This window comes from Rhodnius prolixus, unplaced genomic scaffold (genome assembly GCF_049639745.1).
Source record: "Rhodnius prolixus isolate KJV_2025 unplaced genomic scaffold, Rpr scaffold_3, whole genome shotgun sequence".
In the NCBI taxonomy this organism is placed as follows: Eukaryota; Metazoa; Arthropoda; class Insecta; order Hemiptera; family Reduviidae; genus Rhodnius; species Rhodnius prolixus.
The window spans coordinates 49833479-49856895 of record NW_027411603.1 but is presented as its reverse complement, the minus strand read 5'-3'; the positions used below and the strand labels follow the sequence as shown (position 1 = coordinate 49856895).

The 23417-nt window shown below is 35.9% G+C and overlaps 2 protein-coding genes across 5 annotated transcripts in view; one reads left to right on the top strand and one right to left on the bottom strand.

Moving 5' to 3' along the window:
• Window positions 1-23417, top strand: part of rsh (Rap GTPase activating protein radish) — a 310270-nt gene that overhangs the window by 154998 nt on the left and 131855 nt on the right. The window lies entirely within an intron of this gene.
• LOC141453388 (protein 5NUC-like) lies at window positions 295-22804 on the bottom strand. Its single transcript, XM_074126557.1, has 9 exons — window positions 22338-22804; window positions 21504-21707; window positions 20744-20948; window positions 19402-19605; window positions 19140-19294; window positions 18388-18487; window positions 16661-16822; window positions 14375-14578; window positions 295-2743 (listed from the first exon to the last, which is right to left on the bottom strand). Exons 1-9 carry the CDS (start codon window positions 22674-22676, stop codon window positions 2526-2528), a joined length of 1791 nt encoding a protein of 596 aa, XP_073982658.1. The 5' UTR covers window positions 22677-22804; the 3' UTR covers window positions 295-2525.

The following is a 23417-nucleotide window of genomic DNA, read 5'->3' as shown; positions in this document are numbered from 1 at the left end:
ACTCACTTGTGCGGAAAGTGACACTAATAGGAATTTCCCCCCTCTAGTGTGGGAAGTTGGGCATTACACAGCTGATTTTAATTGAGTAATGAGAACTTCCCTACATGGTTGCAGAAAAATGAATTTATACAACGTAAATATACATGAGAAAAATACAGTATTGTGAAGTTTTTCTATTTTTTTACTAAAAACTTTACCTATATAACTAATGCCTGCCACTAGTTACTTTAAATAATATGTGGGTTTGATAAATAATAAAACTCGCTAAATTTGTAAGTAATAACCTGATTTATTAGCACATTACCTTTACTAACATTAACATTTACTAACAACTAACGCTATTCATTACAGTTACCATTTACAACAGTCACAACAGCTTACTGTTACTTACTCACTACGTAACGCCACAAAACTGTTCCACGACTAAACGCTGGTCCACACTGCACCGAATTGCACTAGTTTCAGCTGCACTAACACAGCTCTACTCACTAACTGACTAACTTACCAACTAGCTAACACTGAAGCACTCCGCAACACTGACTCTCTCAAACTGTCACTTCCAAAGTCTCTCCAAAACTGTCTCTCAAAGACTAACTCAAAATTTGACTAAAAACTCTGTCTAAAAAATTTTAATAACTGACTTCTTCAGCTGTGTCTGCCTCCTTTTAACTGCGGCTGCCCCACTCCGTCTGTGTCACTGGCCCACCGGCCGGTCACTGGCTGAGGAAAACACATGCTGCCACCACCCCAACTGGGGCCGCCCTCCTCTAACCTTCTGTCTTACTCCAACTCCGTCTGTCTTGTTCCCACCTGCCGTTCATTGGCTGGAGAACACATACTGCCACCACCCCAACTGGGGCCGCCTCCTCCAATTGTTTGTCTCACTCCTACCTGTCAATAACTGGCTGGGAAAACACAAATGCCACCACCCCAACTGAGGCCTTTCACTTAGCTGGCTTTTACACAGCGGTGGACCGTTACAGGCTACGGTCACTAAACTCATACAACAATCTAGCCCTTTTCTTTTCTGGCTCAGGTAGAGACCGGCCTTTTGTTTACCCAGTGTCGGCCTGTTACCGACTTTGGTCGCTTAACCCCTAGAACAATCTAGGCCTTTCTTCTCTGGCCAGGTCAACTTCGTTACAGTATTCAGTCGTGAATGACAGTTATCTGATAAATACTTCACCTTTAGACAACCTAGTAAACTCAGGAGACTTCAGAATAACGGAGCTTTAAACTATCTTTGAGGATTCCGTGGGAATAAGTTACGAGGAGAATATTTATTTGAGGAGATTTGATTGGAGGAATTCTATCTAACAAAAGCTCCAAGGATGAATTTGTATTACACTCTGAACAGAATCAGTATTCTGCATAGAAATCGTCTTAAAAAAAAGGTGATTAAATATTTATAGTTCATTAAAAAAAAACTCCTTATCATCCCTAAAGCCTCTCTTCTCAGGTGCTCCTCAAAGCAGGTTTTAATAGCCTAAACTATGGATTAACCCGCAAGAGACAGGCTCTGACTTCATTCCATAGATTCCCAGCTCCAGAACCACAAGCCATCTTGGTTTCATTTAAAAGAGAAATGGTTTTCCTTGGTCTTTCTGTGAATGGTCCAGTCGGTTTCCCAGTCAGTCCTTGGTCTAAAAGTCACCCTTAAAAGGGCTTGCAAAAAAAAAATCTTCACGTACTTTATCTCAAAAGTTTTACTTTTAATAAAAGAAGGTAAAACAAAAATAATTAAAATCCAAATTAATAATCTTGTTATCAAAAATAAACTACCTCACGACGTGTAAAATTAATAACATGAAAAAAGATGTTTTCAAAAATATCTCGGCGAAAAGGTAAAATTACATAAAATTATTAACGGGTAGCTGAACTGTGTTTTCTATGAGTGTGCAACTAACTGTTTGTACATGGGGTTTAGTGTTGTTGGCTGATTACACTGTAAACAAATACCACTGTTTACAGTAGTCTCTGAACTTCTGAATATAATATTGAATTTTATCGCACACACTAAACAGATTTATTACTGTTTGTAATTAATGATAAATATCTTATATTGTGCACAATTTAACGACTTTCTTATTACAGAAACTTAGTTTACAGTACTTTTATTTTGCCAAATCCTCTTTCGATAAATGTCTTTATTTTAGATGGTGTTTACAAATTTGGAGTAAAAGAAATGCGGAAAGATTAACCATTAGATAATATAATATACGAGTAATATAATGTAATATAATAATATTATAATATTTGTTTATTTGTCCTAAAAATATGAGGTATCATTAAATTTTCATCAATTCATCAATTTTATTCGCTCTAGAGTTCATCTTACACAATAATACGATGTTTTAGTAAAGGCTAAAAGAAAGATTAGTAAACAAACCATGTTTAAATTTTAGGATGAAAACTGAAATACTCCTGTTTCCCATTGTGTATTTTGCTATTTTGTGAAAAAATAAAAAAACCGAATTGATTCTAATGATCAAATTAATCACTAACAGGTGATTAAACAGCTGTTATTATGCTGCAGACAGTGTCATTTTTGCTCCTGTGCCTCCATTCGGCAATTCATTCTGTTTTACAGATTCTCCTTGTTTTTCTGCTTTGCCGCTTTCTACTACTTCTTCTTTCTTTGGTTGTTTCAAGATTTTTGGAATGAGAACTCTACCTTCTTCTGCTGGATATATCGGGCTCATTAGTTCCAGATAGCTAGCCACAACAGTCAGATCGTCCTTCTCTGAAAAAAGAAAACAAAAACTCTGGTGTAAATACTCACACGACTTTTGCTAAATTATAATGCTCAAGATTCCAACCTTTTTTTAAAGAAAGTATTTGATTATTATTAGGCGCCACGGTAGCCGAGCGGTTAAAGAGCCTAGTCACGCAATGCTAAGATGTATTCTTGGTTTAGTGGGTTCGATTACCCCGGTCTAGGCCTTGGATTTTATTTAATGGTTAATATGAGAAATTTATAGTAAAGTATGTTAGGCGGTTAAAGAGCCTAGTCACGCAAAGCTAAGATGTATTGTTGGTTTAGTGGGTTCGATTACCCCGGTCTAGGCCTTGGATTTTATTTAATGGTTAATATGAGAAATTTATAGTAAAGTATGTTAGGCGGTTAAAGAGCCTAGTCACGCAAAGCTAAGATGTATTGTTGGTTTAGTGGGTTCGATTACCCCGGTCTAGGCCTTGGATTTTATTTAATGGTTAATATGAGAAATTTATAGTAAAGTATGTTAGGCGGTTAAAGAGCCTAGTCACGCAATGCTAAGATGTATTCTTGGTTTAGTGGGTTCGATTACCCCGGTCTAGGCCTTGGATTTTATTTAATGGTTAATATGAGAAATTTATAGTAAAGTATGTTAGGCGGTTAAAGAGCCTAGTCACGCAAAGCTAAGATGTATTGTTGGTTTAGTGGGTTCGATTACCCCGGTCTAGGCCTTGGATTTTATTTAATGGTTAATATGAGAAATTTATAGTAAAGTATGTTAGGCGGTTAAAGAGCCTAGTCACGCAATGCTAAGATGTATTCTTGGTTTAGTGGGTTCGATTACCCCGGTCTAGGCCTTGGATTTTATTTAATGGTTAATATGAGAAATTTATAGTAAAGTATGTTAGGCGGTTAAAGAGCCTAGTCACGCAATGCTAAGATGTATTCTTGGTTTAGTGGGTTCGATTACCCCGGTCTAGGCCTTGGATTTTATTTAATGGTTAATATGAGAAATTTATAGTAAAGTATGTTAGGCGGTTAAAGAGCCTAGTCACGCAATGCTAAGATGTATTCTTGGTTTAGTGGGTTCGATTACCCCGGTCTAGGCCTTGGATTTTATTTAATGGTTAATATGAGAAATTTATAGTAAAGTATGTTAGGCGGTTAAAGAGCCTAGTCACGCAAAGCTAAGATGTATTGTTGGTTTAGTGGGTTCGATTACCCCGGTCTAGGCCTTGGATTTTATTTAATGGTTAATATGAGAAATTTATAGTAAAGTATGTTAGGCGGTTAAAGAGCCTAGTCACGCAATGCTAAGATGTATTGTTGGTTTAGCGGGTTCGATTACCCCGGTCTAGGCCTTGGATTTTATTTAATGGTTAATATGAGAAATTTATAGTAAAGTATGTTAGGCGGTTAAAGAGCCTAGTCACGCAAAGCTAAGATGTATTGTTGGTTTAGTGGGTTCGATTACCCCGGTCTAGGCCTTGGATTTTATTTAATGGTTAATATGAGAAATTTATAGTAAAGTATGTTAGGCGGTTAAAGAGCCTAGTCACGCAATGCTAAGATGTATTCTTGGTTTAGTGGGTTCGATTACCCCGGTCTAGGCCTTGGATTTTATTTAATGGTTAATATGAGAAATTTATAGTAAAGTATGTTAGGCGGTTAAAGAGCCTAGTCACGCAAAGCTAAGATGTATTGTTGGTTTAGTGGGTTCGATTACCCCGGTCTAGGCCTTGGATTTTATTTAATGGTTAATATGAGAAATTTATAGTAAAGTATGTTAGGCGGTTAAAGAGCCTAGTCACGCAATGCTAAGATGTATTCTTGGTTTAGTGGGTTCGATTACCCCGGTCTAGGCCTTGGATTTTATTTAATGGTTAATATGAGAAATTTATAGTAAAGTATGTTAGGCGGTTAAAGAGCCTAGTCACGCAAAGCTAAGATGTATTGTTGGTTTAGTGGGTTCGATTACCCCGGTCTAGGCCTTGGATTTTATTTAATGGTTAATATGAGAAATTTATAGTAAAGTATGTTAGGCGGTTAAAGAGCCTAGTCACGCAATGCTAAGATGTATTGTTGGTTTAGCGGGTTCGATTACCCCGGTCTAGGCCTTGGATTTTATTTAATGGTTAATATGAGAAATTTATAGTAAAGTATGTTAGGCGGTTAAAGAGCCTAGTCACGCAATGCTAAGATGTATTCTTGGTTTAGTGGGTTCGATTACCCCGGTCTAGGCCTTGGATTTTATTTAATCTTTAATATAGAAATTTAATAGTAAAGTATGTTAGGCGGTTAAAGAGCCTAGTCACGCAATGCTAAGATGTATTGTTGGTTTAGTGGGTTCGATTACCCCGGTCTAGGCCTTGGATTTTATTTAATCTTTAATATAGAAATTTAATAGTAAAGTATGTTAGGCGGTTAAAGAGCCTAGTCACGCAATGCTAAGATGTATTGTTGGTTTAGTGGGTTCGATTACCCCGGTCTAGGCCTTGGATTTTATTTAATCTTTAATATAGAAATTTAATAGTAAAGTATGTTAGGCGGTTAAAGAGCCTAGTCACGCAAAGCTAAGATGTATTGTTGGTTTAGTGGGTTCGATTACCCCGGTCTAGGCCTTGGATTTTATTTAATGGTTAATATGAGAAATTTATAGTAAAGTATGTTAGGCGGTTAAAGAGCCTAGTCACGCAATGCTAAGATGTATTCTTGGTTTAGTGGGTTCGATTACCCCGGTCTAGGCCTTGGATTTTATTTAATGGTTAATATGAGAAATTTATAGTAAAGTATGTTAGGCGGTTAAAGAGCCTAGTCACGCAATGCTAAGATGTATTCTTGGTTTAGTGGGTTCGATTACCCCGGTCTAGGCCTTGGATTTTATTTAATCTTTAATATAGAAATTTAATAGTAAAGTATGTTAGGCGGTTAAAGAGCCTAGTCACGCAATGCTAAGATGTATTGTTGGTTTAGTGGGTTCGATTACCCCGGTCTAGGCCTTGGATTTTATTTAATCTTTAATATAGAAATTTAATAGTAAAGTATGTTAGGCGGTTAAAGAGCCTAGTCACGCAATGCTAAGATGTATTGTTGGTTTAGTGGGTTCGATTACCCCGGTCTAGGCCTTGGATTTTATTTAATCTTTAATATAGAAATTTAATAGTAAAGTATGTTAGGCGGTTAAAGAGCCTAGTCACGCAAAGCTAAGATGTATTGTTGGTTTAGTGGGTTCGATTACCCCGGTCTAGGCCTTGGATTTTATTTAATGGTTAATATGAGAAATTTAATAGTAAAGTATGTTAGGCGGTTAAAGAGCCTAGTCACGCAAAGCTAAGATGTATTGTTGGTTTAGTGGGTTCGATTACCCCGGTCTAAGCCTTGGTTTTTATTTAATGGTTAATATGAGAAATTTAATAGTAAAGTATGTTAGGCGGTTAAAGAGCCTAGTCACGCAAAGCTAAGATGTATTGTTGGTTTAGTGGGTTCGATTACCCCGGTCTAGGTCTTGGATTTTATTTAATGGTTAATATGAGAAATTTAATAGTAAAGTATGTTAGGCGGTTAAAGAGCCTAGTCACGCAAAGCTAAGATGTATTGTTGGTTTAGTGGGTTCAATTCCCCTGATCTAGGTCTTGGATTTTATTTAATGGTTAATATGAGAAATTTATAGTAAAGTATGTTAGGCGGTTATAGGCTAGACCCGCAAAGCTAAGATGTATTGTTGGTTTAGTGGGTTCGATTCCCCTGGTCTTAGGCCTTGGATTTTATTTAATGGTTAATATGAGAAATTTATAGTAAAGTATGTTAGGAGGTTATAGGCTAGACCTGCAATGCTAAGATGTATTGTTGGTTTAGTGGGTTCGATACCCTACAGTAGGCCTTGGATTTTATTTAATGGTTAATATGAGAAATTTAATAGTAAAGTATGTTAGGCGGTTATAGGCTAGACCCGCAAAGCTAAGATGTATTGTTGGTTTAGTGGGTTCGATTACCCCGGTCTAGGCCTTGGATTTTATTTAATGGTTAATATGAGAAATTTAATAGTAAAGTATGTTAGGCGGTTATAGGCTAGACCCGCAAAGCTAAGATGTATTGTTGGTTTAGTGGGTTCGATTCCCCTGGTCTTAGGCCTTGGATTTTATTTAATGGTTAATATGAGAAATTTATAGTAAAGTATGTTAGGAGGTTATAGGCTAGACCTGCAATGCTAAGATGTATTGTTGGTTTAGTGGGTTCGATACCCTACAGTAGGCCTTGGATTTTATTTAATGGTTAATATGAGAAATTTATAGTAAAGTATGTTAGGAGGTTATAGGCAAGACCCGCAAAGCTAAGATGTATTGTTGGTTTAGTGGGTTCGATTACCCCGGTCTAGGCCTTGGATTTTATTTAATGGTTAATATGAGAAATTTATAGTAAAGTATGTTAGGCGGTTAAGAGACTAGACACGCAAAGCTAAGATGTATTGTTGGTTTAGCGGGTTCGATTACCCCGGTCTAGGCCTTGGATTTTATTTAATAGTTAATAAGAGAAATTTATAGTAAAGTATGTTAGGTGGTTAAGAGACTAGACACGCAATGCTAAGATGTATTGTTGGTTTAGTGGGTTCGATTACCCCGGTCTAGGCCTTGGATTTTATTTAATGGTTAATATGAGAAATTTATAGTAAAGTATGTTAGGCGGTTAAGAGACTAGACACGCAAAGCTAAGATGTATTGTTGGTTTAGCGGGTTCGATTACCCCGGTCTAGGCCTTGGATTTTATTTAATAGTTAATAAGAGAAATTTATAGTAAAGTATGTTAGGTGGTTAAGAGACTAGACACGCAAAGCTAAGATGTATTGTTGGTTTAGCGGGTTCGATTACCCCGGTCTAGGCCTTGGATTTTATTTAATAGTTAATAAGAGAAATTTATAGTAAAGTATGTTAGGTGGTTAAGAGACTAGACACGCAAAGCTAAGATGTATTGTTGGTTTAGTGGGTTCGATTACCCCGGTCTAGGCCTTGGATTTTATTTAATAGTTAATAAGAGAAATTTATAGTAAAGTATGTTAGGTGGTTAAGAGACTAGACACGCAAAGCTAAGATGTATTGTTGGTTTAGTGGGTTCGATTACCCCGGTCTAGGCCTTGGATTTTATTTAATAGTTAATAAGAGAAATTTATAGTAAAGTATGTTAGGTGGTTAAGAGACTAGACACGCAAAGCTAAGATGTATTGTTGGTTTAGTGGGTTCGATTACCCCGGTCTAGGCCTTGGATTTTATTTAATGGTTAATATGAGAAATTTCTAGTAAAGTATGTTAGGTGGTTAAGAGACTAGACACGCAAAGCTAAGATGTATTGTTGGTTTAGCGGGTTCGATTCCCCCGGTCTAGGCCTTGGATTTTATTTAATGGTTAATATGAGAAATTTCTAGTAAAGTATGTTAGGTGGTTAAGAGACTAGACACGCAAAGCTAAGATGTATTGTTGGTTTAGTGGGTTCGATTACCCCGGTCTAGGCCTTGGATTTTATTTAATGGTTAATATGAGAAATTTCTAGTAAAGTATGTTAGGTGGTTAAGAGACTAGACACGCAAAGCTAAGATGTATTGTTGGTTTAGCGGGTTCGATTCCCCCGGTCTAGGCCTTGGATTTTATTTAATAGTTAATAAGAGAAATTTCTAGTAAAGTATGTTAGGTGGTTAAGAGACTAGACACGCAAAGCTAAGATGTATTGTTGGTTTAGTGGGTTCGATTACCCCGGTCTAGGCCTTGGATTTTATTTAATAGTTAATAAGAGAAATTTATAGTAAAGTATGTTAGGTGGTTAAGAGACTAGACACGCAAAGCTAAGATGTATTGTTGGTTTAGTGGGTTCGATTACCCCGGTCTAGGCCTTGGATTTTATTTAATAGTTAATAAGAGAAATTTATAGTAAAGTATGTTAGGTGGTTAAGAGACTAGACACGCAAAGCTAAGATGTATTGTTGGTTTAGTGGGTTCGATTACCCCGGTCTAGGCCTTGGATTTTATTTAATGGTTAATATGAGAAATTTCTAGTAAAGTATGTTAGGTGGTTAAGAGACTAGACACGCAAAGCTAAGATGTATTGTTGGTTTAGCGGGTTCGATTCCCCCGGTCTAGGCCTTGGATTTTATTTAATGGTTAATATGAGAAATTTCTAGTAAAGTATGTTAGGTGGTTAAGAGACTAGACACGCAAAGCTAAGATGTATTGTTGGTTTAGTGGGTTCGATTACCCCGGTCTAGGCCTTGGATTTTATTTAATGGTTAATATGAGAAATTTCTAGTAAAGTATGTTAGGTGGTTAAGAGACTAGACACGCAAAGCTAAGATGTATTGTTGGTTTAGCGGGTTCGATTCCCCCGGTCTAGGCCTTGGATTTTATTTAATAGTTAATAAGAGAAATTTCTAGTAAAGTATGTTAGGTGGTTAAGAGACTAGACACGCAAAGCTAAGATGTATTGTTGGTTTAGTGGGTTCGATTACCCCGGTCTAGGCCTTGGATTTTATTTAATGGTTAATATGAGAAATTTCTAGTAAAGTATGTTAGGTGGTTAAGAGACTAGACACGCAAAGCTAAGATGTATTGTTGGTTTAGTGGGTTCGATTACCCCGGTCTAGGCCTTGGATTTTATTTAATAGTTAATAAGAGAAATTTATAGTAAAGTATGTTAGGTGGTTAAGAGACTAGACACGCAAAGCTAAGATGTATTGTTGGTTTAGTGGGTTCGATTACCCCGGTCTAGGCCTTGGATTTTATTTAATGGTTAATATGAGAAATTTCTAGTAAAGTATGTTAGGTGGTTAAGAGACTAGACACGCAAAGCTAAGATGTATTGTTGGTTTAGCGGGTTCGATTCCCCCGGTCTAGGCCTTGGATTTTATTTAATAGTTAATAAGAGAAATTTATAGTAAAGTATGTTAGGTGGTTAAGAGACTAGACACGCAAAGCTAAGATGTATTGTTGGTTTAGTGGGTTCGATTACCCCGGTCTAGGCCTTGGATTTTATTTAATGGTTAATATGAGAAATTTCTAGTAAAGTATGTTAGGTGGTTAAGAGACTAGACACGCAAAGCTAAGATGTATTGTTGGTTTAGTGGGTTCGATTACCCCGGTCTAGGCCTTGGATTTTATTTAATGGTTAATATGAGAAATTTCTAGTAAAGTATGTTAGGTGGTTAAGAGACTAGACACGCAAAGCTAAGATGTATTGTTGGTTTAGCGGGTTCGATTCCCCCGGTCTAGGCCTTGGATTTTATTTAATAGTTAATAAGAGAAATTTATAGTAAAGTATGTTAGGTGGTTAAGAGACTAGACACGCAAAGCTAAGATGTATTGTTGGTTTAGTGGGTTCGATTACCCCGGTCTAGGCCTTGGATTTTATTTAATGGTTAATATGAGAAATTTCTAGTAAAGTATGTTAGGTGGTTAAGAGACTAGACACGCAAAGCTAAGATGTATTGTTGGTTTAGTGGGTTCGATTACCCCGGTCTAGGCCTTGGATTTTATTTAATAGTTAATAAGAGAAATTTATAGTAAAGTATGTTAGGTGGTTAAGAGACTAGACACGCAAAGCTAAGATGTATTGTTGGTTTAGTGGGTTCGATTACCCCGGTCTAGGCCTTGGATTTTATTTAATGGTTAATATGAGAAATTTCTAGTAAAGTATGTTAGGTGGTTAAGAGACTAGACACGCAAAGCTAAGATGTATTGTTGGTTTAGTGGGTTCGATTACCCCGGTCTAGGCCTTGGATTTTATTTAATAGTTAATAAGAGAAATTTATAGTAAAGTATGTTAGGTGGTTAAGAGACTAGACACGCAAAGCTAAGATGTATTGTTGGTTTAGTGGGTTCGATTACCCCGGTCTAGGCCTTGGATTTTATTTAATGGTTAATATGAGAAATTTCTAGTAAAGTATGTTAGGTGGTTAAGAGACTAGACACGCAAAGCTAAGATGTATTGTTGGTTTAGTGGGTTCGATTCCCCTGGTCTAGGCCTTGGATTTTATTTAATGGTTAATATGAGAAATTTCTAGTAAAGTATGTTAGGTGGTTAAGAGACTAGACACGCAAAGCTAAGATGTATTGTTGGTTTAGTGGGTTCGATTACCCCGGTCTAGGTCTAGGATTTTATTTAATAGTTAATAAGAGAAATTTATAGTAAAGTATGTTAGGTGGTTAAGAGACTAGACACGCAAAGCTAAGATGTATTGTTGGTTTAGTGGGTTCGATTACCCCGGTCTAGGCCTTGGATTTTATTTAATGGTTAATATGAGAAATTTCTAGTAAAGTATGTTAGGTGGTTAAGAGACTAGACACGCAAAGCTAAGATGTATTGTTGGTTTAGTGGGTTCGATTACCCCGGTCTAGGCCTTGGATTTTATTTAATAGTTAATAAGAGAAATTTATAGTAAAGTATGTTAGGTGGTTAAGAGACTAGACACGCAAAGCTAAGATGTATTGTTGGTTTAGTGGGTTCGATTACCCCGGTCTAGGCCTTGGATTTTATTTAATAGTTAATAAGAGAAATTTATAGTAAAGTATGTTAGGTGGTTAAGAGACTAGACACGCAAAGCTAAGATGTATTGTTGGTTTAGTGGGTTCGATTACCCCGGTCTAGGCCTTGGATTTTATTTAATGGTTAATATGAGAAATTTCTAGTAAAGTATGTTAGGTGGTTAAGAGACTAGACACGCAAAGCTAAGATGTATTGTTGGTTTAGTGGGTTCGATTACCCCGGTCTAGGCCTTGGATTTTATTTAATAGTTAATAAGAGAAATTTATAGTAAAGTATGTTAGGTGGTTAAGAGACTAGACACGCAAAGCTAAGATGTATTGTTGGTTTAGTGGGTTCGATTACCCCGGTCTAGGCCTTGGATTTTATTTAATGGTTAATATGAGAAATTTCTAGTAAAGTATGTTAGGTGGTTAAGAGACTAGACACGCAAAGCTAAGATGTATTGTTGGTTTAGTGGGTTCGATTACCCCGGTCTAGGCCTTGGATTTTATTTAATAGTTAATAAGAGAAATTTATAGTAAAGTATGTTAGGTGGTTAAGAGACTAGACACGCAAAGCTAAGATGTATTGTTGGTTTAGCGGGTTCGATTACCCCGGTCTAGGCCTTGGATTTTATTTAATAGTTAATAAGAGAAATTTATAGTAAAGTATGTTAGGTGGTTAAGAGACTAGACACGCAAAGCTAAGATGTATTGTTGGTTTAGTGGGTTCGATTACCCCGGTCTAGGCCTTGGATTTTATTTAATAGTTAATAAGAGAAATTTATAGTAAAGTATGTTAGGTGGTTAAGAGACTAGACACGCAAAGCTAAGATGTATTGTTGGTTTAGTGGGTTCGATTACCCCGGTCTAGGCCTTGGATTTTATTTAATAGTTAATAAGAGAAATTTCTAGTAAAGTATGTTAGGTGGTTAAGAGACTAGACACGCAAAGCTAAGATGTATTGTTGGTTTAGTGGGTTCGATTACCCCGGTCTAGGCCTTGGATTTTATTTAATGGTTAATATGAGAAATTTCTAGTAAAGTATGTTAGGTGGTTAAGAGACTAGACACGCAAAGCTAAGATGTATTGTTGGTTTAGCGGGTTCGATTCCCCCGGTCTAGGCCTTGGATTTTATTTAATGGTTAATATGAGAAATTTCTAGTAAAGTATGTTAGGTGGTTAAGAGACTAGACACGCAAAGCTAAGATGTATTGTTGGTTTAGTGGGTTCGATTACCCCGGTCTAGGCCTTGGATTTTATTTAATGGTTAATATGAGAAATTTCTAGTAAAGTATGTTAGGTGGTTAAGAGACTAGACACGCAAAGCTAAGATGTATTGTTGGTTTAGCGGGTTCGATTCCCCCGGTCTAGGCCTTGGATTTTATTTAATGGTTAATATGAGAAATTTATAGTAAAGTATGTTAGGTGGTTAAGAGACTAGACACGCAAAGCTAAGATGTATTGTTGGTTTAGTGGGTTCGATTACCCCGGTCTAGGCCTTGGATTTTATTTAATAGTTAATAAGAGAAATTTATAGTAAAGTATGTTAGGTGGTTAAGAGACTAGACACGCAAAGCTAAGATGTATTGTTGGTTTAGTGGGTTCGATTACCCCGGTCTAGGCCTTGGATTTTATTTAATGGTTAATATGAGAAATTTCTAGTAAAGTATGTTAGGTGGTTAAGAGACTAGACACGCAAAGCTAAGATGTATTGTTGGTTTAGTGGGTTCGATTCCCCCTGGACTAGGCCTTGGATTTTATTTAATGGTTAATATGAGAAATTTCTAGTACAGTATGTTAGGCAGTTATAGGCTAGAACCGCAAAGCTAAGATGTATTGTTGGTTTAGTGGGTTCGATTCCCCTGGTCTTAGGCCTTGGATTTTATTTAATGGTTAATATGAGAAATTTATAGTAAAGTATGTTAGGCGGTTATAGGCAAGACCCGCAAAGCTAAGATGTATTGTTGGTTTAGTGGGTTCGATTACCCCGGTCTAGGCCTTGGATTTTATTTAATGGTTAATATGAGAAATTTCTAGTAAAGTATGTTAGGTGGTTAAGAGACTAGACACGCAAAGCTAAGATGTATTGTTGGTTTAGTGGGTTCGATTCCCCCTGGACTAGGCCTTGGATTTTATTTAATGGTTAATATGAGAAATTTCTAGTACAGTATGTTAGGCAGTTATAGGCTAGAACCGCAAAGCTAAGATGTATTGTTGGTTTAGTGGGTTCGATTCCCCTGGTCTTAGGCCTTGGATTTTATTTAATGGTTAATATGAGAAATTTATAGTAAAGTATGTTAGGCGGTTATAGGCAAGACCCGCAAAGCTAAGATGTATTGTTGGTTTAGTGGGTTCGATTACCCCGGTCTAGGCCTTGGATTTTATTTAATGGTTAATATGAGAAATTTCTAGTAAAGTATGTTAGGTGGTTAAGAGACTAGACACGCAAAGCTAAGATGTATTGTTGGTTTAGTGGGTTCGATTCCCCCTGGACAAGGCCTTGGATTTTATTTAATGGTTAATATGAGAAATTTATAGTAAAGTATGTTAGGCGGTTATAGGCAAGACCCGCAAAGCTAAGATGTATTGTTGGTTTAGTGGGTTCGATTACCCCGGTCTAGGCCTTGGATTTTATTTAATGGTTAATATGAGAAATTTCTAGTAAAGTATGTTAGGCGGTTATAGGCAAGACCCGCAAAGCTAAGATGTATTGTTGGTTTAGTGGGTTCGATTACCCCGGTCTAGGCCTTGGATTTTATTTAATGGTTAATATGAGAAATTTCTAGTAAAGTATGTTAGGTGGTTAAGAGACTAGACACGCAAAGCTAAGATGTATTGTTGGTTTAGTGGGTTCGATTCCCCCTGGACTAGGCCTTGGATTTTATTTAATGGTTAATATGAGAAATTTCTAGTAAAGTATGTTAGGCAGTTATAGGCTAGAACCGCAAAGCTAAGATGTATTGTTGGTTTAGTGGTTTCGGTACCGCCGGTCTAGGCCTTGGATTTTATTTAAATTTAATTAATGAAATACTTAAAATTGTAGTATTTATTTCACTAAAATATCTAATTAATAAAGAAATAAAATAATGGCAATACTTTAGCTAAGCAGTTACGAATAGCTAAAATACACTTTAACTAAAGTAAAACTTTTTACTGTAAGTATGTTCCCTTATTGTTTCATTCTTGAACATGTAAAATCCATCGCCGCCATCAGCTACGAACGATGTCGTCACCACTGTGTAATTTTTCTGTACATCTAATGTTGAATACTTCGGCACTTGGCAATCTCCACATAAAACATAGGCTCGATCCACAGCCAAACTTCCGTTTTCCAGTTGTACGTATCTCACTTTCATTCCTGGAAATTAATTTAAGAAAATTCTGTCGTAAAGTAGTTGCATAAAGGAGTAGGATTTTTCCAAATACATGAAAAAAATGGTTGTTTTTCAAATTTTTTTATTATTATTATTATTTTTGCCCCTGGATTTTTGTTTTTTTATCCTAATTCTTTACTCTTGGGAAAATTTGATATTCCAAATTAATTGTTAAGTAGCACAACGTGGTTCTTTTATCTGGCAGTCTGAAGCCGGAACAAATTTAGTACAATATATCAGTAGAACTTCTACTAACAGGAATTACCGGTTAAATTTTCTTTTAGAAAAGAAATCTAAATTAACATTTTTCAATTTCTCAAAAGTAATAAAGGAAAACTGATGTTCGCACTTGCGCAACTGTTTTTAAACATGAATTTTCCTTTTCTTTTAGTGAAGAAAGACGGAAAGACGGTACTAATGTATCCGTTGAATTTTCTTCTTGATCATCTCAACTACTCCAACGTGACCAGAAGAGATTGGCTGTTCGAACTGGAAACAGGACAGTGTAAAGCATTTAATTTTAATACAGCTTTTTCTAATCAAAACGAGTGGTTTTTTTTGTCCGAAAATACTTTGATATGTCCAGCCTTAGAGCCTAAAATTAAAGGCTAAGCCATTGATTCTAAGAACATTCTACAGCTGTGGCGTCCAAGAAAAAACTTAAAGGACAAAATGAGCTAAATGGATCTTTATGCTCCAAAAATTCCAGAGTGAAGAGATCAGCCATGGAAAGTGTTCTGACAGGTACTTTGACCTAACTTTTTCTGAACAAGGTTTATGGCAAGGTAATGGGGAGCATGTTGACTGCACCACAAAACATGGTAACTAGCTAAAAGCTATTTTAAAATCAATCCACTGGATCAGGGGTCGGCAACCTATTTTGAGTACGAGTAGAGAGCCATTTCTCCTTAAATAATTTTAATAAATCTTTCCAAGAGCCACAAGGATGATAGTGTAAAGAAACTCTGTAGATCATTTGTATTAACAAATTATTATTTTATGATATTCAATAACATTTAAATGTTTTATATATTTATTTTCACATATTCAAAGTAAATAAACAGATAGATAATAACTAAACCTGTGTTTGAATGAAAATGGCGGCAGTCTTACATAATTACGTACTTTATTTTAATATTATTTTGTTCAATTTCTAATCTATCATATTTAAAATTCTTTTTTAATAAATATAATAAATGAAATGTTCATTTGTGTCAATTAAATCAAAATGTACAACATATTTTGGACAGGCTGAAGAGCCAAACATTTGGATAAAAGAGCGCGGGTTACCGACCCCTGCACTGGGTGACTGAAACAACGATCGAATTGATAGTGTTATCTAAAAGTGACATAATTTGTGCTTCTTTTAAACCACTGATCCCAGTAGTTATTATCTAAATACTGTTGGTCCATGGAGCGGCAATACCAGCACAGTCCAAGTCCAAAACCCAAACGTGGAACTGAGACAACTAATAGCAGTTCTGACGACTCCGAAACTAAAGGACAAACAGCCTAGGCTCCTCCACTGATAACTTGTTTCGAGCAAAGACACTGAACTCAAACCTCCTCAACGTTCCCAACAATTCTCAAGGAATAAATGAATGTTTCTACATTCTACCTCCCAGTAAACCGCAAGGGTCACTTCGAGTAAGGTAACCAATGAGTACTCTGAGAGATGAACGCAAGCAACACCAATAGTCATCTACCTAATAATCCTGGACCCTTAGATGGCCAACAACCCTCCTAAGATGTCCATAAGGACTTAAGCTCATGCAGCTCCCATGCAGGGAATCAATGATCGAAGTAAAGGCACCCAACCAACCAATTTCTTCAGATTCTTATTAAAACTGGCTGGCACACAGTTCACAGCTTTATTCTTGGTAGAAGATACCTCCTGTACTCTGCTAGAGACACAAGAAGCAGCCTGATAATTCGAGCTAATTCAACTCTCTTTTGAAACTCAATTCCGTTCATGTAACAACCAATCAAAAAAGAGGAATTAGCCACTAAATTTTTAAACCAATCAACTTAAGTAAAAGAAGTTGGTGAAATCGTATATTCCTCACCAGACATTTGTAGAAACTCGCCTCTTCCGAGCTTCCTCTCAGGATCGTACCTTTCAATACTTCTGTGAAGGGCCTTCATCAGGATTGAACCATACATGTTCAGTCGTACAAGTTGCTTAGTAAATGGTATCATAGTCAGTATAGACCCAAACGTTACAATCTCTGTAAAATAAAAGGGATAAAAGATATTACGTAAGTAATGGTTTCTTGTGCACATATTTATCATTGCATTTGAAGGCTCAAAAAACAAATGTATGAAAATTTGCGGCTACTAATTCGATTACATCTTAGCTTTGCGGGTCTAGCCTATATCTGCCTAACATACTTTACTGTAAAGTTTTAATATTAAACATTAAACAAAATCCAAGGCCTAGACCAGGGGAATCGAACCTTATAAACAAACAATACATCTTAGCTTTGCGGGTCTAGCCTATATCTGCCTAACATACTTTACTGTAAAGTTTTAATATTAAACATTAAACAAAATCCAAGGCCTAGACCAGGGGAATCGAACCTTATAAACGAACAATACATCTTAGCTTTGCGGGTCTAGCCTATATCCGCCTAACATACTTTACTATAAATTTCTCATATTAACCATTAAATAAAATCCAAGGCCAGACCAGGGGAATCGAACCCACTAAACCAACAATACATCTTAGCATTGCGGGTCTAGCCTATAACCGCCTAACATACTTTACTATAAAGTTTTAATATTAAACATTAAACAAAATCCAAGGCCTAGACCAGGGGAATCGAACCTTATAAACCAACAATACATCTTAGCTTTGCGGGTCTAGCCTATATCCGCCTAACATACTGTACTATAAATTTCTCATATTAACCATTAAATAAAATGCAAGGCCTAGACCGGGGGAATCGAACCCACTAAACCAACAATACATCTTAGCATTGCGGGTCTAGCCTATAACCGCTCGGCTATCGTGGTGCTAATGATTACTGGATTGACTCAGTTAAAGTGTTTATTGCGTATGCAGAGATAAGTGATAATGACACGAGAATCCTATATTTTGACGTAATGTTATGTGTTTAAATGCATCTTGAAATTTCTGGTTTTGTTGTAGGAAAAAATCATTTTCAATGCTACACAGTGAAACCGTACATTTACTGACCGGTCTTTAAGGGAATTCGACTGAATAATGTCTGTTACATTTAAAGAGTAGTTAACAGGAAAGGTTAGGTTAAGTCTGCAGTGCTGGATAATATCGTTGATTTTTTTCAGCCATTGTAGATTAATCAGTTTACAATCAATCAGGTTTAGTGAATACGACTTCATTGATGTTTCTATCTCACAAATGAATCAGTAAACTGTAGTGCGAGAACGGTAACAAAAGTTTAATGGAAATCTCAGCACCAAACTGATTGATCTACGACGGTTAAAATCAACGAAAGAGTAGATGACGATTGATTTCTCCAACCACTATCTGCTACCACAATTAACTGTTTACTGACAGATACGGATTGGTGTGGTTACCTTGAACCTGAGTCACATTATTGTGGTTGATTTCGAAAAAAAGCTGATTGACACATCATTATCTCTCTCTCTCTCTCATGCTTCTACCAACCATGTTTTGTTTGGGGGGGGGATTCGAGCATGATTACTCTTATTGTGCTTTTTTCTGATCATAATTATAGTTCCTGCAAAATTAATAAATAACCCCCTTAAACGTCATGAATATTAACTATTGAAACAGGGGCGTGTGTACCTGTTCGAGGGATAGAAGTCCTAAATGAGCCACTGTTTAAAATAGCTATGGGAGCATCGGTCCATTTACTCCCTTTTTTAACATCAGTCTCTTTTACTACCTAAAACAAATGACCTAGTTTATATGGATTTAAATAGTACAAGTTTCATGGAGGGGGAATTTAAAGATGTGAAATCTAAGATACTGCAGAGCTACTATACAGGGTGTATACGGAGGAGTGGTCGAAACTTCGAGAAATGGTTCATCAGCTCAAATGTAACAAAAAATATTCTCTTCACTTTGGCCCGATTCTCAATAGTGTCCAAGATATTTGCATTTTTAACTTTTCCGTCGATGTTCGCGTTTTTCGCCATCAAAACGGCCGTAACTTTTCTATCTTTTATCCTACAACAAATCTGTTTATTCCAAACGGAAGAGCATTAAATTTCCTATAAATTTGTTTGGTACAGAGCCTCAAAACGATTCTTACAACAGTGAAATTTTTACTTGAATGTCTAAAATTTCGTTCTCGATGATTTTTGTTAAAATTTTCAACTGCATTTTTTCAATGAATTATCAAGGAGTCACATAAGTTCGGAAAAAGTTGCGCATTTGAAACCCTACCCCCGAACAGAGGGGTGTAAATGCAGAAAACTGGGATTTTGCATAACCGACTTTTCACTACTAATTTACTTCCTCACTAAATTGATTTATTAAAATATACTTATTAGTTAATTTATTTGATTCAAGAAACTTGCAAATAAATAGCTTACATAATTAGCGATTGCATCTGTAATGAAATTTCCCACATTGCATTCATAAAATCGACAATCTCCATTCAAGTTTACTCTCGTGGAGCCTTTTTTCATTTCCAATTGAGCAGTCAAATTTGTCGTCCATTTCGATATTTCTTCTTCTACCTCTTGATCTGAAATATTCTTTCAAGATCAATGAGTTAAGCAAAATAATTGGCTATATAGAGTGAATAATTGTCCTTTAAGGAATAAAATTACAATTTAAGTTAGAAAAACTTACCTTTTCCCTTAGAAGAATCTAACAATATTGGGTTACCTGTCGCAGAAATTAATTTATAATCATTATCCCAAACTAAATCCAATCTGCCGAGATATTTAGTATATCCATAGGCTTGGACAACGGGCACCACTTTACCATCCTCACCTGGTTGGGTTACATTTAGTGGATATGGTCCATAAGGAGTCTCTCTATCAGGTTTTTTTCCTGGATTAAAATAGGAGATTTAGTGGGATTTTTTGTGAAGTTTGATTGCATTACAAGGCTTAGAAATTAATTACTCTTAGCAATATTCAGAATTAATTATAACTTCTTAATAATTAAATATATTTAAACATGAAATTAATTATTAATAGTACAGTGACTTTAATAGCCTGACAAAAGTGACTAAATAAACGTCACCCTCAATAAAGGTGCTGAAACAGTCGACATTCTGATCTAAAGAATCTCTTAGAAGAAACCTGATAGCATTAGAACTATAATCTTCACGTAAGAGAAGTTAGTCTCAAAATTAATTTGAGTTTTTATAGAGGTAAAAAATATTTGGGTAACACCGGACTAACACTAGGACCAGCCAAAGTTACGAGTAAGTCTCCGAGTATTCGTAAAAAATGAATTGTGGCGTCCTCTCACCGTAGATGTCTACGGATTTGATCGAAAACGTGTAATCGTAGAACGATCATTAATCATAGAAAGTTAATCTATGATCGCCAAGGCTAGAGTTAAGAAGAGCATTCTAGCCAGTTATTAATTCCATTTTTCCATAACCCTGTGATCATTGTGAAACGAGATAATGTGGTTTGAATTTTTGTATGAAGTTGAAGTAATGGAAAATTCAATTCCACTTTAATCCTAAAGTAATCCATCTCAAAGGTTCATATTTATAAAGTAATTGCCTATTTTTCAGGCAGGCTTTACGTCCAACTACCAATTAGGTGTCGTGGACGGAGGCGACTAGCATACTTTACTGTAAATTTCTCATATTAACCATTAAATAAAATCCAAGGTCTAGAGTCCGGGACAATCCAAACCACTAAACCAACAATACATCTTAGCTTTGCGGGTCTAGCCTATAACCGCCGAACATACTTTACTATAAATTTCTCGTATTAACCATTAAATAAAATCCAAGACCTAGACCAGGGGAATCGGACCCACTAAACCAACAATACATCTTAGCTTTGCGGGTTTTGGCGCTACTTTGTTTTCAAAGCACAGTCAAGATTTTTGGTAAAGTGATTTGAGACTGGCTAGCTGTACATTGGCCGACAATATATCGTCTGACTTTAATCATCCACAGCTTTGGAGGCAGCTATAGAGATGGACTATTATTGTAATAACTCACCTGTATACAAGAAAGTATCCGTATGTCCACCAACAACCACATCAACTTCTGGTACTTCTCTAGCAATCTTTTGGTCTATCTCAATTCCAGAATGTCCAACAGCAAATACTAACTTAGCTTGATGAGATTTTTTAGCTTCTAAAGCGTATTTTTTAATCATTTTAACTTCATCCATAAATTCTACATCGCCTGTAGATGAAAGAAACTGCACATATGTTTGTGCATTGCATTAACTATTAATTAGTGTCCTTAAAATTAAATGCTGGATAACATATTTTCAAATAATGGGTGGTCCTATGTTGGGAAGGGGATGGGACCCCCGGAAGTGTGATTTCAGTTTAAAGTACGATCTTACAAACTGTATAGTGTTGGTGAAAATTAAATCTGATTAAATTTTGAAGAAACCATTTTTTATTTTTTTGGACTCCGGAAGTTTAGAAAGGAAATGAAAATATAATTTTGAAAATTGAACTTATCTCTACTTCCGCTAATTAAGCGTTGGTCAAACTAAATATTGTTACATTCAAATTAGAATTAGAACTGAGGGATATTTCCTAATTTGCCATTTTAAGGAGCCACATTACGTCACAAGGCCCAGCCGCATTTGCAAAACTCCGTCTAAAGTATACTTTTAAACGTAATTTTAATTGGATCATTTACAGTCTTCCCAAGTAAGGCAAACCAACGTTAATCTTGACGACAACCAAATAAATACACATATCTGCCTTTCTTATTGAATCAAAGAATTACGAATACTTACTTTAGTGTCTGGTAGTATATATCCTATTACAGCAATTTTTACTTTACCAACTTTCAACATGTGGTATTTCTTTAATGATGTTTTCTCATTAAGCGAGGGTTCTTTAGTTGTGTCTATATTGCATGCAACCACTGGTATTTTTACTTGTTTTAGATATGGAGCCAATCCAGCTATACCATCATCAAATTCGTGATTTCCTAAAGACTGGAAACAAGCAAGCAAGCAAAATCGTTGATTTAGTATTCACAATACCCATTTTTAGCATCGATTTTCTTGGAACTAATTCTGTGGCTTGGTGCAAGAAGTGCCAATGTCAAAAAAAGGATTACGAGTGTACGTCCTCTTTGGGTTACCTGGAGAGGGGGAAAATATTGATGCTAAATTTTGACATTGGCACTAGTAAGTTTTAGTATAACTCAGTTACTACTTTGAAATTGACTTCGGCACTCCTTGCAAGAAAAATTCTGATGGTTAATTATATCAAAACAGAGTTTTTACTCATTTTTACTAAAATCTGACATTGGCACTTCTTGCAGAAAGCCACAGAATTGACTTACGATGTTGCAAAAAAAAAAAGAAAAAAAAAAGTACAGTTATAAACGAGGATAAGCCCTTTATTTATAAGAAAATTTGGTAATTCTAGCTTTCATAAAGAAAGGCGGAAACAAGCTGACGGACATACTTTACTATTAACCTCTTCACCCCCAACAAAAACTAGCTCCTCGCGCGATGCTAACTCGAGATCTCCAACATTGTAAATCTACGCTTCATAACTAATCACCCGCCAATCAAGATTGTTATTATAAAATACTTGACAAAAAAACATCAACTTACCATCACATCAATTTTCAATTTTTTCATCAGTGGTACCAACATTTTATATTTAAAAAACGTATGCAACGGTGTTCCTTGATAAGTATCGCCTGCGTTCAGAAACAACGTGTTCTTCGTTTCACTTTTAATGCGTGCAGCTTCATGGGCAACTCTTGCAAAACCACCGTAGCAAGGTTCTTCTTTCTTCTTATCACATTTGCCAGTTCTAGCGTTGATCTCTTCCATACGAGAGTGCATATCATTGGTATGAATTATGGTTAAACTGAATTCAGCATTTAAAACGGCGATTGAACAGGAGAACGAAATAAACCAAAGGAATATTCCACTTTTTAGGCACATTATTTGAATTATTACAGATTACAGCTTTTTAAATAATAATTATGAGATTTTCACATAATCCGAACAAAGATTCAGGCGACAAAAATGATCATAGCACCACATTAACTGAATTCCTGGATTTAATCTAAATAATAATTAAAGCAGAAATTATTTAATAGAAATTCGCGCATGCGTGAAAATCACTAATTTTTTAAATGTCACGAGCAACGAGAACACGTTTTTTTAAACATGTTTCTTTTAATTCTGCTCTTATGTTTTAAAATTACATGACATGTTTTGACATGCTTTTGGCAATAGAAAAAAATTGGTGTTTTCACATCATTTTTTCACTGCAATTAACATTTTAATATTTTCTATAATATTCATAATAAATATAAATTCTCTTTAACCCGAATGCGGTGATCCCGTGACTTTAAATCCCTTGTAGATTGCGTATTGGATACCCACGTATTAGAGGTCCCGGGTTCGAATCCAGTTGCTGACCCTTAGATTTTTTTTTCATCATAGGAGCATCTTACAGCTTCAGCTGTCCGGTGATGGACAGTGTTGTCTGTAACGAGAGAACACTGTCCGGAGGCCGGCAGTGCAATGAAAAAAAAGGCTCTTGGCGCCAATAATCTTAGATGTTTACGCGCCTTAAATCATTAAAATAAAAATAAAAACATTCTTTGAAATTTTGCCTAACTGAATTTAAGATAGTCTGTGAAAAATACAAAGATTAGAAAAAAAAAAAAAAATACA

Coding starts and splice junctions, on each gene's coding strand:
- LOC141453388 (XM_074126557.1), bottom strand. CDS start 22,676: ATGTGCCTAAAAAGTGGAATATTCCTTTGGTTTATTTCGTTCTCCTGT. Junction 16,823..18,387: donor GACTTCTATCCCTCGAACAG/GTACACACGCCC, acceptor TTTATTTTACAG/AGATTGTAACGTTTGGGTCT. Junction 2,744..14,374: donor AATAAGGGAACATACTTACA/GTAAAAAGTTTT, acceptor TTCTTTTTTCAG/AGAAGGACGATCTGACTGTT.